The 13854-nt window shown below is 37.4% G+C and overlaps 1 protein-coding gene and 1 pseudogene across 4 annotated transcripts in view; both read right to left on the reverse strand.

Moving 5' to 3' along the window:
* Window positions 1-13854, reverse strand: part of UTRN (utrophin) — a 406557-nt gene that overhangs the window by 44703 nt on the left and 348000 nt on the right. For all 4 annotated transcript variants that reach the window (XM_060753499.2, XM_060753500.2, XM_060753501.2 and 1 more), the window contains 4 exons: window positions 9583-9694; window positions 5105-5241; window positions 3183-3221; window positions 2775-2840 (listed from right to left, as the gene is read on the reverse strand). In XM_060753499.2, the coding sequence (XP_060609482.2) occupies window positions 2775-2840; window positions 3183-3221; window positions 5105-5241; window positions 9583-9694 (354 nt within the window). The remainder of the gene's footprint in view (window positions 1-2774; window positions 2841-3182; window positions 3222-5104; window positions 5242-9582; window positions 9695-13854) is intronic.
* On the reverse strand, window positions 291-400 carry LOC137095970 (U2 spliceosomal RNA; annotated as a pseudogene).

Here is a 13854-nt window from a genome sequence, read left to right on the forward strand (position 1 = left end):
TCAGTCCAGTCACTTCAAGGATGCCGTCCATCCATCTTGCCCTTGGTCGGCCCCTCTTCCTTTTGCCTTATTTATTATTATTTATTTCTTGCATTTATTAACCGCCGCTCTCAGCCCTAGGGCGACTCGTGGCGGTGTACAATACAAAAAATACACTTTACAAAGCAATCAGGACAACAAACTAACATCACTAATACACAACATTTAAATTACACTAAAAATCCGCTGCGTCATATTATGGAATCATAATCAATCTCGTAGTCGTAAATTCATTCCGGTTGTCATTTCCAGTAACATAGCACTCAGTTAATATAGAGTTCTCAAATAGAGAACATATCAGATATTAAACTGATAAGAACAGATACTACACTTGATCTTAGCCAAAAGGCCGAGAAGCGATTCCACTTTCCCCAGCATCATTGTCTTCTCTAGGCTTTGCTGTCTCCTCATGATGTGGCCAAAGTACTTCAACTTTGTCTCTAGTATCCTTCCCTCCAATGAGCAGCCGGGCTTTATTTCCTGGAGGATGGACTGGTTGGATCTTCTAGCAGTCCAAGGCACTCTCAGAACTTTCCTCCAACACCACAGCTCAAAAGCATCTATCTTCCTTCGCTCAGCCTTCCCTAAGGTCCAGCTCTCACATCCATAGGTTACTACAGGGAATACCATGGCTTTGACTAGGCAGATCTTTGTTGCCAGTCTGATGTCTCTACTCTTTACTATTTTATCGAGACTGGACATTGCTCTCCTCCCAAGAAGTAAGCGTCTTCTGATTTCCTGGCTACAGTCTGCATCTGCAGTAATCTTTGCACCTAGAAATACAAAGTCTGTCACGGCCTCCACATTTTCTCCCTCTATTTCCCAGTTGTCAATTATTCTTGTTGCCATAATCTTGGTTTTTTTTATGTTTAGCTGCAACCCGGCATTTGCGCTTTCTTCTTTCACCTTGATTAGAAGGTTCCTCAGCTCCTCCCCGCTTTCGGCCATCAGAGTGGTGTCATCTGCATATCTGAGGTTGTTAATGTTTCTTCCAGCAATTTTTACCCCAGCTTTGCATTCATCAAGCCCCGCACATCGCATGATGTGTTCTGCATACAAGTTAAAAAGGTTGGGTGAGAGTATGCAGCCTTGCCATGCGCCTTTCCCAATCTTGAACCAGTCTGTTGTTCCGTGGTCAGTTCTGACTGTTGCTACTTGGTCCTTGTACAGATTCCTCAGGAGAGAGACAAGGTGGCTTGGGATGCCCAACCCACCAAGAACTTGCCACAATTTATTATGATCCACACAGTCAAAGGCTTTAGAATAGTCAATGAAGCAGAAGTAGATGTTTTTCTGAAACTCCCTGCCTTTCTCCATTATCCAGCGGATATTGGCAATCTGGTCTCTCGTTCCTCTGCCTTTTCTAAACCCAGCTTGAACATCTGGCAACTCTCTCCATGTATTGCTGGAGTCTTCCTTGCAGGATCTTGAGCATTACCTTACTGGCATGAGAAATAAGGGTCACTGTACGGAAGTTTGAGCAGTCTTTCGCATTTCCCTTTTTTGGTATGGGGATATAAGTTGATTTTTTCCAGTCTGATGGCCATTCTTGTGTTTTCCATATTTGCTGGCATATGGCATGCATCACCTTGACAGCATCATCTTTTAAGATTTTAAACAGTTCAGCTGGGATCCCGTCGTCTCCTGCTGCCTTGTTGTTAGCGATGCTTCTTAAGGCCCATTCAGCCTCACTCCTCAGGATGTCTGGTTCTAATTCATTCACCACACCATCAAAACTATCCTCGATATTATTATCCTTCCTATAGAGATCTTCTGTATAGTCTTGCCACCTTCTCTTGATCTCTTCAGCTTCTGTTAGGTCCCTGCCATCTTTGTTTCTTATCATACCAATTTTTGCCTGAAATTTACCTCCAATGTTTCTAATTTTCTGGAAGAGGTCTCTTGTCCTTCCTATTCTGTTGTCTTCTTCCACTTCCATGCATTGCTTATTTAAAAATGAAATGAAAATCATACATGTAATTATATTAAGAATGGGCATATCAGAGTGAAGATCTGTCTTGTCTTCTTCCTATATGAACTCAGCCAAATACTCAGAGAATCTTCAGAAATTCAGCTCTATCCCAGGTTCACCATAAATAAAAAGAACGGGGCTTTTTACTGACTGTATTTTGTGAAAGCCATTCTCAAGAAAGGATTGCCTTGAATGTATCTCTTGGTTTTGTTTCCATTAGTTTTCAGGGGACAGAGAAGAGAGCTTTCTTCGAAGGGAATAATAATAATAATAATAATAATAATAATACTTTATTTTTAACCCACCCTCTCTCCCACAAAGGAACTCAGGGCAACTTCCAAAAACAAAGATGGCAAACATTCAATGTTGGGTATTTGAAATCAACAGACTAATTAATATGTGGTTGCAACTATGATGTTTCTTGCATTGCCTGGTTTCCTCCTTTTTAAATCTTTCTTATTTGGATAGTGGTGTTGATGTGAGATGCTATATATACTGATTTGAGTACAAAAGAGAGATACAAATATCATAAGGCTATATTGCTGAGAAATATTCCACAGGCCAGTCAACAACATCACCATCGTCATTTTTATTTATCATCTCCGCAAAACCGGTTGTAACTCCACGTGCTACATCAATTATCACTTTCATTAAACATAACCTTACTGTCAACATTAATTTCCAAGAAGATTTTTAGAACACATTCTTAGAAATATACTTTTATCCCATTATATTTTAAATGTACTTTTCTTTTATTTCTTACCTGCTAGCATACTGTTCTATCCTGGAATGGGTGTCATCATGAAATAGTTGGGGAGATTGGGATGGACTATTGAAGAAAACAATGAAAGAAAAATGATTGTTCAATTTGTGGTGTTATAGAAAGAAAGAAATATTTAATAATATTCAAAATACAATATTATTTTTGAAAAGGCATCCAGCTGTAAACTAGCTCAGGAGTCCATGATTATAATTTAAAAGTTAAGAAAACTATTAAATGATTTAGGGTGCAATCCTTTGGGAACTTTATCACTGGCTTTTGCATAACAATGAATAGGGGATGCTTAGGAACCCAGTTATACACATGAAAAAAACCCCATCAATAGAACATACAAAATAGTACTTTGAGGACTAAACCCTCTATTTTTCTAAGAAAAAATATAATACTCACTCATATTGTTCTGGCCACATACTAATAAGTGTGATTGGACTGCAAATTGGGAGAGAGAGAACAAAAATAAAGCAGAATGGTGCAATTTGTGCAGTTAAAAAGCATGAAGTTCAGACAATGACTCCTTCAAAAGTACCCCGCTTTAGAAATAATTTTGTGAAAGGGACAAAATATCCCTTGAGTCATAATGGAAGCAAACTGTCTAATGTGTTGGAGATGGAAGCTATCTTTGGAAAGCAAAGAAAACCAGCAACTATCTTAAAATTACATCTTATCATCATTAAAAAAAAATTAAACCTGTTAACCTTGAAAAATTCAACTTGCTTCCAGTATTTAGATGCATTGTTCAGTTTTGATATTTCTGGCATGTATATGTGAATAGTTGCAGCACAGCTATCATGGGGTTTTCTTTGCAAGGATTGTTCAGAGGGGGGTTGCCTTCCCTTTCCTAAGACTGAGATATTATGACTTGTCCAAGGTCACCCATAGGATTTCCATAGCAGAGCAGGGATTCAAACCCTGGCCTCAAGAGTTATAGCCCAATAATAAAAGCACTGCACTATGCTGTGTGAATAATTCCAGTGGTAATAATTTAAACAGCAATGCTTTCCTTGTCTGCTCAGAAGTAAGTCAAATTGGCTTTAATCAAATTTAATCACAGGTATGAGTTATGCATCCTTATAGATATAATTTAATTGCTAGCACATAATACAGTTTAAAACAGGTGTGGGCCAGTGAAGCCCTCCAGCTATTGGTAGACTTCACTTCTCATTGGCTATGCTGGCTGCAAGTAAATACAATCCAAGAATGTCTAGAGCAGAGTTTTCCAAACTGTGTGTCACAACACATTAGTGTGTCACATGAACGCAATGAGTCTATATTTCAGTCTATGTGAAATAAGCAACAAAACATATTTTAAAAATACACATACAGTGAAGCCTTGACTTACAAGCTAACCAATTTGTGTTTTTTGAGATACAAGTCATCACTTGGTTGTTTTTTTTGCTTTGACATATGGTTAAGAGCTAGAGCAAGAGAACATCACCTGTCATCTTAAGCAGGGCTTTAAGGGAGCAGCCAGGAAAGCTCCTTGTTCTGGTCCTTGCAGTTATTTCTGCAATTCCAGGGCTTTGTAAGATTGTAGGAAAGCCAAGGGGCCAGGAGTCTATCTTTAGTAAACCTTTATCCTAATGAACATAGGTAAATTTATTTATTTACATTATTATGTATTATTATATACATTATTTGTTATTTATTAAGTACATTTTTCTTATTTAAAAACACGTAACAAAATGGGTGTGGCTTTTTGGGGGCTAGAACGGATTAACAGCATTTCAATGGGGAAATCTGATTTGACATAAGAGCAATTTGAGTTAAGAGCTCAGTCAGATAATGAATTAAACTCATAAGTCAAGGAATCACTGTATATAAATTAAAGATTTTCATGAAATACTTTGTGTTCCCAGACATTTTACTATTAAAATTTATGTATGTGTCCATATTTCTTATAAGTGTTGATCTAACCTCTCGTTTGCTATTAAAACTTAATTACCATGTTGCAAAATGATGTATGTCTAAAAATGTGGATCACCAACATGAAATGTTTGGAAAGCTCTGATCTAGAGCATAGTTGGGTGACTTGTGATCAGCCATAACTTGTTGCACTATAGCACTTATAGCACCTGTTCTAATCAGGACAGTCAAGAATTAAGTATCTGTGCATTCATCTTGGTTTCTTTATCAACTATGTATTTCATTTTGCTTGCATTCCACTTACAAATCTTGCATTACTTCTACTATCCAGGCCATTCTGTAGTATCAATATGCATCAAAAGTAGTTCTTACTGCTGCTTCTGCTATTAAAATAGCCGCATGGTAGATAATTGTAGACGGAATAGTACTGGTTTATATTCAAAACTTACGTTTCCAAATTGTCACCTTCTAGGACTGTTTGCACAGGTAGGTAGCCAAGCCGTGGGTGCTTGGCAAAATACTTCTTTGACCGAAATTTGTTCTTTAACACTTTCGTGAAATCACGTACATCCTCTCCTGATGTTGTCTAGGTAAATAAAAATGCAGAGAACACAAATTAAATATTCATAACTTTGTGTACCTGTACACTGTTATGTACAGCTAGTATCACAATACAAATTATATGGACTTCAAATCAGTAAAATGAGCATTGAATCCTGAAAACAAAATAACAAGATAGTTAAAAAAGTGAGCATAAAAAGTCCTTTTTTTACTCTGTGACTTATCTTAAAAGCTCAGCAGCTCTTAAATTAGGTGGCAATCTATACTATATATATTCTTCAATTTAACAAAGTGCCTTATAACAAAGTCTTGAACTGGCAAAAACCTTAAAGCCATCAAATTATGTCCAAAGGGAAAGATAATTTAATCACAAACATTACAGGGTATTTTAATACATCAAAGTACTTCTTTTTTGATACAACTGAAGAATTTTTTGCCTAAAGGTCAGGTGATCCTGACTAGAGGAATGCAACATAAGACAGCTACAATTCAATGCCATAAAAACAAAACAGAATAATACAATATTCATGTTACTTAATCCATCCATTCAAACTTTCATTTAATAGCTGTACAGTGTGCTTAGTTTGTCAGTTAAATGAAATACTTTAACACGCATGCAAGCAAAGGCAGCACAGTAGACAGGGGCATGTAAATCTGAAGGAGTAATGGTACAAGCTGGCTTCTCTCTGAGTTGGGAGACTCTTCTAACAATGTCATTAGTGATATGGAATCAAAGAAAAATGTAACAACATACATTCTAAGAAAGATGTCAAGGGAAGGTACAGATTTGCATAAAATATGCATGATTACATTTAGATGCAAATATAGAAATAATTATGGTGGCTTAAAAAAAGAATGCAGTGCATCTCAGTGCAGTGGATAACTCTGCACCAGGTGACTGGTGTGTGTCCAGTATGCTATTCAATGCAATGCAAAGTGCAGAGAGGCAATTTCAAGACCCTTCATATGATTATGTTTATACCACACTTGCACCAGATAGGTCTTCAGACAGAGAATATCATCTAATAGAAGACTTTCTTCAAATGGAGGGACTACCTTCTAAAAGGTAGAACACAATATAGCCTGACAGAAGGTGGCACTGGTTCTGCATTCACCATAAAAAACAGTTCAAAGCGCATTATATGGCAATGTAGAACCAGCCACAGAGAGACAGTCAGTGAGTCCAGGCCATCAGCTCACCTAGAATTTCTCAGGATGAGCAGTTTGGTCAAGTTTTTCAGTTATACCATTGCCAATATTTCTTTAACCAGGCATAATGATAGTAATCAGATCCACAAACCACCAGGTTATTATCAAAATAAATTATCCCCCTTTTAAGGACCCAATTTATTATCAAAATAAGTTTTTTTCAAAAACTAAAGGAAATGTATAACTATGTCAGAAGGAGAGAGAAACTTGACTAACATAAAAAGTTTTTGTTAGTTTTTATTTATTTGTTTACAAGGTTGCACAGTTAATCTTTGGATTATGCCTACACGCTCTTGTGCCTTTCTAACAAAATAGGTACTGTCATTTCAGTAGATTGCAAACTTCTTGTCATATAGTCAAAACCTCATGATCTGAGGACTTTTTATTAATTTAGATCTCAACTGAGAGCTAATCTAACTTTTGACTTGTTTTATATTAAGAGCTGTTTGACCTCAGAACACATTTCCTTGGAGCAGTGGTTCCCAACCTTTTTTGACCAGGGTCCATTTGACCAGGGCCCAGTTTGACCACAGCCTACTTGACAGGACCCACTTGAATGGAGACAACTTGACCGGGGACCACTTTGACCAGGAACCACTCTCCAAAAGGAGCGGGGCTGGTTAGATATATGGAAAGGAGTGGAAATAAAATACTGTAAAATAAATAAAGAGGAAGGAGGTTTGCGGGTCGGAGTTTTGTTCTTGCGGCCCACTGATGGGCTGTAGCCCACAGGTTGAGAACCACTGCCTTGGAAGGACCTGCACTCTCCATTTAGAGGTATTTAAACAAGGATTGGAGGTGTTTCTTTTAGTGTGTATTTCTGCATGGCAGGAGAATGGATAGCTGTTCTTTGAAGTCCCTTGCATCTCTAAGATTCTACGATTCTTTGAAATACTTTCCACTAAGTAATCCAAAACAAAACCATTCATTCCTACTTGGGGCTGGTAAGAAAGTCTAGGCAAGTTAGACTAAATTCAGGGGCAAAATAATGACTGGGACCTTGTTAAAAATAGTAACTGGCTGCTTTATCAAAGCTTTTGTTTTCACATAACAAAGTTATCAATAATACTAGATTAATGCTGAAATAAAGAGTAACTGGCTTATGCTGGTGAACAATTTAACTGAACTCGAATAGTCGAAAATGTGTGGCTTTCAAAATGCTGTTGGACTATAATTCCCATCACTCCTAGGAAGCATGGTCTGTGGTAATAGATGAAGGAAAAAACAGCTCAACAACTGGAGTGTTACACATTTTTAATCCTAGTAAGAAAAGATTGCAAAGGAGTTTCCACTGAAGAAAACAAAATCATGATGCTACAGACAGGAACACATTTTATATTGTGACAGAGGGTATATGACCTTTAGAGAGCTTGACTGTAGTGTCATTTAGCCCTGGCTTACCCATTCCAATGCAGGTCCATTAAAAATGCAATTTATGAAACACCAGCATGGAAGCTATTTATCAGTAGTTTGTGTTTGTTGTCCTTGCATGGTTTCCAAATAATTCAGTAAGAATTTGTGATTGGCTTATTGGTTTTTAAGGTGCTGCGCGGACAAAATCCATTTCACTTTGCTTGACTTATTGCTCCATTTGTTCCTAGCCACAGACTGAAAAGTGCTGAAGCTGACCTTTTTCAGATTCCATAATTTCACGTTAAGGCTTGAAACTGGAAAAGGGCTTTTTAATGCATCCTTACCAGGCAACTCAGTCATTTCTGTTGAACTTAGCCATGTTCCGAACAATTCACAATTTTAATATGTGTGAGACCTTATTTAACCTAGCTTTCCCCAGCATTTTGAGCACTAAAAGGAACTTTAAAGGAAACCATATTGATTTATTTAAGCTCTTAGAATGTGTTGCACTCAGCAAACCAACATATTTTGATTAACCAGTTTCCAATTTCTCTTGTGCACCTGAATGCTACCACTGTTCTGTTGTGGCATCTTGGCCAAAATCCAACAATGGTACTCCTGAAGGAAGTGACAGTTAGAAAACCTCTCATATTATCATCCTATTCAACTTAGGTACTCACTCATTTATGTGTTGTTACACTTTTATTTTTGCAGTTCTCAAAAACATCGTTATTTTGTCCTCTGTCATAAGTCATAGTACAGGTCAAATCCAAAGAAGAAGAAAAAATAATTGATGTAGCTGTCCAAATAATTGATGTAGTTAGCACTTGAGCGCATCTCAAAATGGATGTTGTCATTCCTGCTATTAATCCACCTTTCAGCTTTCCTAATTCTTTCCCAGCTGCCACACCAAATTAAAGAGGTGTCTTCTATATTACCATCAGAGATGGATGAAGGGAAGGTGGAATACCCCAATAAAAATGGTAATCTCTAACCACATAGAAACTACTGCAGTACTTTTCACTTGACAAAACAATTTCTGATAAAGGACAAAATGTCTTTCAATCCAAACAATTTTCAGTGAGAGAATGAAACAAGAATGTCTGACTGCCTGTTTGTCTATCTATTTTATACCCCACTTTCACCTTGCACAGGACACAAGGTAGCTGAAAATTACAGTTCAGGTGCATAGCTTGGGAATATACCTAGACCCATTGTTGTCACTGAATGAGATCAGAAACAGCTTGAACTGGTACGCTTACTCATTTTATTTGATGCAACAACTCCTATCATGTTCCATTGTGGCATATGGTATCTCTAGTGTCTGATGTTTTATTTTATTATTATGTGTTGTGACACTGGAAAGTAGAATGCACTCTATATTACAGTATACAAGCAAAGGGATCACCTTTCAATGTTTAAGAAATAGACTTCTAAGGGTTAGTTTTGTACACAGAGGCACATCCTGAAAGTCTAACTCAAGATACTCTAATAACAAATACTGGTTTCAAATAAAATATGTTTTATACATATTATCTAAATTCAGATGTTAATAAAGAGCATGTGATAAAGAAGAGCACACTAACTCTGAACTTCTCTGTCTATGTCATTTTGAACTTTATGGGGGTAAATGTAAATGTGTAATACAAAATTAATTTTAAAAAGGCATTATATTTCAGTTGTCTTCCCTATATCAAATTTGAACCCAAATAAACAACAGTCACTTTCATAAAACAGAAGAACGAAGAGGAAGGTACGAAATAAATCAGAAGCAATCCATAGGGAAGAATTAGAAAATACTCACTGGTATGCAATACTCCACCATTGGGTAATGCAACTTGTGACCCTTTGCTGTACGTCCAGAGAAGAAACAGCTCTGGCAGACATCATAGTTGAAATGTTTTAGGCTCCGATATCTATGAACCCAATGAACATCATAATACATAGATCAATAAATAGAAGTAGTTTGCTCCTATTCCTCTAGTTTCTTTAACATGTTAGAAAAAGCATTACCACAAACTATAATGAAATGACATTGTTAAGTCATTGCAATACTGTTGCTGTTGCGGGCCTTCAAGTCCTTTCTGACTTACAGTGACACTAAAGTGACTATCACAGGGTTTTCTGGGCAAGATTCATTAAGAAAGGGTTGATTGTGTCTCCCTCTGAGGCTGAGAGAGTGTTTCCCAGTGGTTTTCACAGCTAGGTAGGGATTCCAACCAGTGCCAGATTTACCATTGTGCTGAGATGTTCATAAGCACAGGGTCTCACTGAGCTGGGTGGGGGGGGGGGGGGGGTCTTCCTGCCAAAAATATTTTTTATGATGGATTTTGCTTATGTGGTGCCATTCCACATTTGAAGGTGTTCTGTTTTGGAGCAATTCCAGACTTAACGAGCTGAAAGTCTATAGGAGTATGCCACAAAGCAGACAGTTTAGACCTATTTGGTCCACCTCCTTCAGGGCCCAAGTAAGGGGTCCCATAACTTAACTAGCACAGCGGCCTCATTTGTGCTAAATCTGGCACCATTGCCTTCAGAGTCAAAGCCCAACACTAAAACCATTAGATACTGTTGGTGCCCTACAACAGTATTATAAGCAAATTTAAATACAAAGTGTTCGGCTCAGATAAATGCATATGTTCATGCCTCTTCTCCCATACCAATTTTTTCCCCAAAAGCCAGGAGTCCCTGCCAAGCAACATGTTAAAATGTCATATGTACAGATATATTAAGAATAAAACCACACTGACTGAATATTTAAGCATGGTAATTGATGCTTAAATTCAAGTAACTGTCACATGAACTTTTTTCCAGAGAAACATCTCAGGAATTTCTTTTGAAAAATGAGCAAATGAAAGTGTAGGTGTAAATGTCGAAAGCATTTTCAAGACCAAGCTATGTTTGTTCTTTCCTGTCTATAAATAACAGTTATAAGAAGACTTGTCATAGAACAGGAGAGAACAGCCGTGCACATATCCAGCGCATGCTGGAAAGCACAATGGAGGAAATGTTTATATCCTTATTTATCTTTTTTCAGGCAATAACTCACTTCACACAAACACAATATAAACATTACCAAAACAAATCTCTGTGAAACAATCTCAGGATCACACATTTGTCCAAAGTCAGCTTTTCCACTGTTTCTGACCAATGTGGTCTAGTGATCTGAGTGTTAGATTATGTCTCTAGAGACCAGCATTCATGGAAACCCATTGGGTGAATTTAGGCAGGTCACAAACTCTCAGCCTCAGAAGGAAGCAAAGGCAAATACTTTCTGAACAAGCCCTGTGATGAGGTTGCCATAGGGAGACCAAAAGTCAGAAACAACTTGAAAACATTCAAGCAGTAAAAAGAATGGAAATTCAGGCAGAACCATCCAAGAAGGCAATTTTAATTTCATGCCACTACAAATGATGTTATACTTTGTTCTTCTTGCCAATCTGATTTTTTTCCCATTTGCACATTGAAACATATACAACAGACAAATAAGAAATTACTCTAAACGATTCAAAACTTGTGTTGTTGTCCTTTTCAGTGAGCAAATTAGATGGATTTCAAAGAAGCTCCCCAAATGAATCCACATTAGTAATCAATGCAAGAGGTTATCAACACAGGTTTGACAATGGCCAGATTTTTAACCCAGCAACAATTCCTATTTCTCCATCAGGAATAGCTGACAGAATATGCCTCTCAGCTATCAATACCACCTGGGTATCGTATTCTCATCTAGAGTTGACATCATGTCAGTGATCATAACCCCTGCCTCATTCACCTTCATTTCACTAACAATCCATGAAAGTCAACTAGCTCTAGTTCAGATAAATGGCCACAGCTTCTGCTTCAGATAAAGAAAGGCAAAACACATCAATGGCTTCTCTCCCTAAACTCATAGATTACCTTTCTCAGCAGTTCCATTTCAATGTCAAATAGTGTTGGGGGAAAACAGAACCTCTGTGACACTGTGTGAGGTATCTCTGCACATCTTGGAAATTGTAGCATTAACATTAACTAACTTGTTAAAGTGGGTATGTTCATGAAAATAATCTCAGTTAACTTGGTGTGTTGTTAATAGCATCGGAGTAGCACATTTGTTTAAATTTTAAAAAACAAATTAAGATTACTAATGCAACCACCCAATGAATTTGCTGCAGCCCATAAATAATTATGAATTGTAAAGACTGCAGCTGGAAAGTTCCTACAAAATCAGACAGATCATTTTACAGCACCCCTTTCAAGATGACCTTTGTCCACCATTAACAAACGATAGCAATAGCTTAAGGCAGTGTTTCTCAAACTTTGGTGCTCTAGGATGACAGCTCCTAGAAATCCCAGCCAGCCTGATCAAAGATCTGGGATTCTGGGAGCTAAAATCCAACATATCTGAAGCATCAAACTTTGGGAATCTCTGCCTAAGAAATATTGGGGGCAGAATGATCATGTATAGTTTTCCTTTCATTGTAATAAGGTGTACATATATTTATAACATTGTTGATTCCACAGTTTGGACCAATAAATTCAGGATAGAAAGAAGTCCCCTTACTTTTGTGATTTAGTGTCCAAAGCGTGGAGACAAACTAATAACAATTGAAATAAAAGTGGGCTGGCTATGTTTCCCTTGAACAAGGATTTACCCTATATGTAGAAAGCTTGTACCTAATAGAGAATGCCATTTGCAAAATAACAGAGAATGATTTTTGTTAGTTCCCTTACTGTGCAAGCAACTACACTCTCTAAAAATCTCCCTCAAACATTTGTCCCCTCTTCAGAATGGAGGGTAGCCCTGTGGGCTGTAGAATAATTGATTTCAAATCCGCAGTTACACACAAATGCAACATTAGGATATATCAAGCAACTCAAAAAACACCTCAAAAGGAAGTGATTGGCATCTAACAAAATTATTTATTGATCCATAAACTTATTTAAAAAATAAACCTAGGACAACATTTTATTATGACACAGAAATGTCCTACTTTGTTGCTGTGTGTGCTTTCAAGTCATTTCTTTGTTCTTCCAACCCTAAAGCAATCCTACCATAGATTTTCTTTGGCCATATTAGTTCAGAGGGGGGTTGCCTTTGCCTCTGTGGCAGGAAGAGTGTGACTTATCCAAGATCACACAGTGAGTTCCCACGTCTGAACAGGTTTTCACATCTAGGTCCCCAGAGCCATAATCTAGCACTCAAAACATGACACCATGGAGACACTCAATGACTTACTACACTATTACAGATACATAGTACTGGAATCAGAAAAAATGTATTCTGTTAGGTTCTTGGGTTCCCTATTTTCAACATTAGTTAAATACTATTTAACCATAACTATTGATCATATAATAACAGAATTAAGTTTTCAACCACTGCAAACATTACTCATTGTTTAATACTTATTGTTATACTGAAACAAAAACACAGTGTGTCGCAGCAAACAAGATAAATATCCTGGATTCTGTATTTAAAAATATCACAAGTCAAACACTTCTCAAGCGTTTAGGACTGTGTGATATATTTTTGAATGATGCACGCAGATCCAAGTAAGGTGGCCTTTTGCAGTTGACAGATCATGATTTTATCAATGTTTATTGTTTCCAAATGCCAGCTGAGATCTTTTGGCACAGCACCCAGTGTGCTGATTACCACTGGGACCACCTGTACTGGTTTATGCCAGAGCCTTTGCAGTTCAATTTTGAGGTCCTGATAACGGCTGAGTTTTTCCTGTTGTTTTCGTCACTTCAACAGTCACCTAGTATGGCAACATCAATAATACAAACTTTTTTCTTTTCCACAATATTGAGGTTTGGTATATTGTGTTCCAAAACATTATCAGTCTTAATTTGAAAGTCCCACAGTATTTCTGCATGTTCATTTTCCACTACCTTTGCAGGTCTATGATCCCACCAATTCTTTACTACTGGCAGGTGGTACTTGTGACATAAGTTCCAATGAATCATTTGAGCCAAATAGTTGTGCCTCTGTTTGTAGTCCGTCTGTGCAATTTTCTTACATCAGTTGAGGATATGATCTATGGTTTCATCAGCTTCCTTGCACAGTCTGCATTTTGGGTCACCAGTTGATTTTTTG

This window comes from Anolis sagrei, chromosome 1, assembly GCF_037176765.1.
Source record: "Anolis sagrei isolate rAnoSag1 chromosome 1, rAnoSag1.mat, whole genome shotgun sequence".
Taxonomy (NCBI): Eukaryota; Metazoa; Chordata; class Lepidosauria; order Squamata; family Dactyloidae; genus Anolis; species Anolis sagrei.